Source organism: Lottia gigantea (genome assembly GCF_000327385.1).
Source record: "Lottia gigantea unplaced genomic scaffold LOTGIsca_1, whole genome shotgun sequence".
Classification (NCBI taxonomy): Eukaryota; Metazoa; Mollusca; class Gastropoda; family Lottiidae; genus Lottia; species Lottia gigantea.
In genome coordinates this window covers 9,035,499-9,040,566 of record NW_008706746.1, presented here as the reverse complement: position 1 = coordinate 9,040,566, position 5,068 = coordinate 9,035,499, and the positions used below count along the sequence as shown (strand labels likewise).

Sequence of the window (5,068 nt, the reverse complement as noted above, 5' to 3'; positions counted from 1 at the left end):
GAATAGATAACAGTGGGATGAATTCGATTTTATTTTATGTATATAATGTCACTGTTTTATTTTGCACATGAATTATTTTTTAATATCTTTTCAATTTATCTTTACTACGTTTCTAATTTAAATATTTTTTAAGACAAAAGCAAAACGGCAGGGAAGAATATTGTAACATTCCATTGTTTTATGATTATATTAAATATATATCAAATTCACTAAGATTGTTAGTTCAATACTTGTAATTAAAGTGACACTGAGCTGAGAAACAGACAGATAGTAAATGATTAGCAGATCAATGGATTAAGGCTGACAGATTATGAACTTATTTGGATTTAATCCTGCCATTGACCAATAGGATCTTAGAGTTTTCCATGCATTATGGGAACCCTTACAGACCTTTGAAAACGCTAAAACATTCTACTAGTGTGTTACTGTTTAATTCATTAGTTCACAATATCAATAAACCTGAAAATAAAGACTTTTTTAATATCACATCGTGAGTGTGTGCCAGTCAGTAAGATAGCTATCTCAGACGCGATTATTCAAAGCTTTGGTTATCCAAGCAGCCATTATTCAAAGTTGTTGCTATCTCAGATGCCATTATTCAAAGTGGTGGCTATCTTAGCAACCATTATTTAAACTTGTAGTTATCAAGGCAGTCATTATTTAAATTGGTGGCTAAGCAGTCATTATTCAAAGCGGTGGCTATCTCAGACACCATTATTCAAAGTGGTTGCTATCTCAGACGCCATTTTTCAAAGTGGTGGCTATCTCACACGCCATTATTCACAGCGATAGCTATATCAGACGCCATTTTCAAAGTGGTGGCTATCTCAAGGCAGCTATTATCTAACTTGGTGGCTATCTCAGACGCCATTATTCAAAGTGGTGGCTATCTCAGACGCCATTATTCAAAGTGGTGACTATCTCAGACGCCATTATTCAAAGTGGTAGCTATCTCAGTCGCCATTATTCAAAGTGGTGGCTATCTCAGACGCCAATATTCACAGCGGTGGCTATCTCAGACGCCATTTTCAAAGTGCTGGCTATCTCAGACGCCATTATTCAAAGTGGTGGCTATCTTAGCAGCCTTTATTCAAAGTTGTAGTTATCAAGGCAGCCATTATCTAACTTGGTGGCTATCTCAGACGCCATTATTCAAAATGGTTGCTATCTCAGACGTCATTATTCAAAGTGGTTGCTATCTCAAACGCCATTATTCAAAGTGGATGCTATCTCAGACGCCATTATTAAAAGTGGTTGCTATTTCAGACGCCATTATTCAAAGTGGTTGCTATTTCAGACGGCATTATTCAAAGTGGTTGCTATTTCAGACGCCATTATTCAAAGTGGTTGCTATTTCAGACGGCATTATTCAAAGTGGTTGCTATTTCAGACGCCATTATTCAAAGTGGTTGCTATTTCAGACGCCATTATTCAATGTGGTGCCATGGCTATTTCAGACGCCATTATTCAAAGTGGTTGTTATTTCAGACGCCATTATTCAAAATAATACTCAATTGGTGGTCATTAAGAAGTCATTATTTAAAGTGGTGGCTATCTAATCAGGCAATATTCAAAGTGTTGGCTATCTTAGACGCCAGTTTTCAAAATTGTGGCTATCTAAGTCGCCATTATTTAAAGTGGTGGCTATCTAAGACATCATTATTTGAAGTGAAGTTTATCTAAGCAGCCAATATTCAAAGTGGTGGCTATCTAAAATGCCATTACCTAAAGTGGTGGCTATCTTTGCAGCCGTTATTTAAAGCTGTAGCTATCTAAGTAGCTATAAATAGGTGGCTATCTATGCAGCCAATCAACCTCTTCAAAGGCGAAGTAGGATTCCACGCCTCTCAACATCACATTCATCACCGAGACTAACAATAAATGATAACCAACAACCCTCTACAATTAAGAAGTCAATCAACAAAAACTCGTTTAGAATCCCCACATTCCAATGATGTTGACACTAATGCCATTGTTTCTTCAAGATGTGTAACTATTGTGTTACCTACTCTTACGGCCTAATGGTTAATACGTTAGTGACGGATCCATCACTTTATTTCACCAGATAGTATTTATCAGCATATAGGTAAAATACCTCAAAAAAAAAATTGATAAAATGGGTTATAGAAATATTAAAACAGAATCCTAAAAAATCATGAGTGATATAGGAATTTATTACAAAACAGCATGAATCATGCTCCTTTGTTAATGGCAGCTCGGAAGACTATTCTTGTCAGCATATTGATGGTAAACCGCATGAAGTAATTGATAATATAATGAAATATGTTTTATTCAAATGAAAAAATATGAGAGAATTGCTTATCTCGAAACTTAATTAATCAGACCTTTTTAATGGCAGCTCAGAAGGCTATTATTGGTTGTTGTATAGGGATATAAGGTATAAAGGTTCGAGTTGTACACAAGTTGACTTCATTTGTCATCTACCAACTATCCAAGTTGTGTGCTCTCTGTGCGATATTAGTTCTCTGGAATTAGATTTTAACTTGTCATCTACCACTACCACCACAAGTTGAGTTACTACTAAACGAGCTGTTATACTGACAACATGGTAAACCGGGTAACTGTTATATTTTGTGGTAAGATAATAATATATATGAATTACTACAGTGATTAGATCGAAACATCTGCCTCTATTCCAGCTTCTGATAGCTGGGACTATCTGAGGCTAGAATAGAGACAGGAGTTTCAGACTATATAGTGATATGATATTAGTATTGTAATGGAAGCATGTTAATCTGATGTCCACAGTGATGGGTTAAGAGTGCTAGTATGGAATGTTTGTTCAGACGAAAACAATTAAAGCGATTCATACCACAATATAAATCTTGTATTTTTCAGTTTATCTCTGTGCTGTACACCAGGTGTATTCAGGTAAAATATATTCTGTATTGTTTGTGTTTTTAATGTATATCTCTTCTCAGTTCATAGTCCGATAAATCTCGCCTTAAACGTGCCTATATATCTGAGGAATGGGTAGGGTCAGTTTTGGGTAGTACGTTTTTGGAAGCTTTCACAATTATAAAAGCCAAATTTGGCATATATATTGGTAGTTATACAAAACTGAACCATTACCGGATATTCTACTTTGTTCCTGTGTCCCACACGGTAACACAATACAATTGAGAAGTAGGATTTCTCCTTCGTATAACTATGAAGCCTGCCACCAACTGTATTTTGGTACCGTGTGGGGCACATGGACATTAAAGAAAATACCTTTTTGTTCTTTATGGACTCATTAGTTTTTGAGCTTTGGACACCAAATTTGGTTTTTGATATGTTAAAGATTTTCAAAACCAGGCTTGTGTTGAAATGAACCTCCATTGAAGCAACCAATTTCATTGTTAATAACGTTACAAGGTGGTGTGCACTTCGTGAAGCTGTGTAATATAATTTTTTCTAAACAAACGCGATCAAAATACTCGGCTTACATTACAAAATTTATCCGTTCTTAGAAGTATTCGCAAGGGCGGAACGGATGAATCTGATCTGTTGTAAACGGTCGAGAGTTCTGAAAACTGTTCCAATACTGGCCCACCTCGGCGAGGTGATCTCGGAACGGTTCTCAGAAACATACATCCGTGCCGAGAACAGTTTCTATTTACACTTACAACTGAAGAACCGTTCTCAGACCTTTGAGTTTACTGTAATGTAAATGGTCACATTTTATTGCGGCCTGCTCCAGGCCGAGTATGTTTTATAGCGGCCTGGTGAATGATGGAGAGATTCGCTCTATTTTTATGTATATTGCCGTCGCCCCTTCCGTCGCTTCGTCCTTCCGTCCGTCAACATTTTTTGTAGGTCAACACGACAGAGGCTATAGTTTTCATCTTAATGAAATTTAGTTTGTATATATTGAGGAGAACAAATATTTTTATTTGTAAGTCACTAAATGCTTTGTTATCATTTGAGTCAGCTAGTAGTAGGCGTATGTTACCTTGCCTGGCCAGTCTCATTAATATTTCGTTGCGTTTTTTTGTTATTCTTCAGTAAGGGTCTGACAATACCCCTCCTGAACGTTCAATCAAATTTCTGCCTTCTCCAGGGCGGTGTTTATCAGGTTAGGTCAAAGGTTGATTTGACGAACGTTCAAAAGGGCTGTCGTTCGACCCTACAAGCTATCTTGTACTTTCCTATTGTAAGGTGACCTTAAGTTTTTTTTTTTCAGATATTCTGACGAGCATCAACACCGAGGCAGGAGTTTTGACTTTACTTGAGATTAATTTTATATTGCCGACTTTGATGACGACAACATTTTAACGTATGATAATTGCCAGAAATACATTCAATTAGATGATTTAAATGGTGAAATAACACATCAAGAGGTAAAGTCCAACCCAGATACACCCAGATTATCTATTGAAGTTTTCCAATCATGGGACTCAAACAATGACGGCGTTCTTAATGATAAGGATATCAGACTGCTGTTTGAGTTGCTTCCCGGTACCGGAAATAAGGTAGATCTACGAGAATTCTTGACAACGTACTCTTCTAGGACGAATGACACAACTGGACCAGTAATGAAGATACAGTCTTTTGTCCAGGCTGAGAGAGATTTCTTGATAATAGATGAAAATGATGATAATATTTTGAGTAGAGAAGAATTTAAGGTGGAATTTAGATTAGCCGACAAAAATAAGAATGGAAATTTGGAAGAATCAGAAGTACGCCACATGTTCCCAATGAGAAGTACTCCCCCAGAAACCATTTGTCAAAACATCTCTGTAAGCTGTTCTGTTGATGACGTGATGCCTCTATTTGATGCAGCAGACAAAAATCAAGATTCCCAGCTCAGCGTTGAAGAATACATTCAACATTTTGGAAACTTGATTCAAAACTAATCATAAAAGATATGATATGACAACACGACGAGTCTTCAATCATATTATTATTATATGAAATAAATAGTATTAATATCTTATCTCGTATTTGATACAATCTTATTACACTACAGTTTCAGACCGAACGAAAGAAACAATCATTTCGAACAAGGATTCGATCCTTGAGCCCAGAAACTCATCATGTCTGCTAAAGAATTAAGAGCATTCAC

The 5,068-nt window shown here is 36.4% G+C and overlaps 1 protein-coding gene across 1 annotated transcript; it reads left to right on the top strand.

Moving 5' to 3' along the window:
* Nucleotides 1-2,566: 2,566 nt before the first annotated feature.
* Nucleotides 2,567-4,859, top strand: LOTGIDRAFT_152532 (hypothetical protein; the record flags this gene model as incomplete). The annotated part of the gene is made up of 3 exons (XM_009045962.1): nucleotides 2,567-2,578; nucleotides 2,860-2,892; nucleotides 4,296-4,859. The coding sequence occupies 3 exons, from the start codon at nucleotides 2,567-2,569 to the stop codon at nucleotides 4,857-4,859; spliced, it is 609 nt and encodes a 202-aa protein (XP_009044210.1).
* Nucleotides 4,860-5,068: the final 209 nt, after the last annotated feature.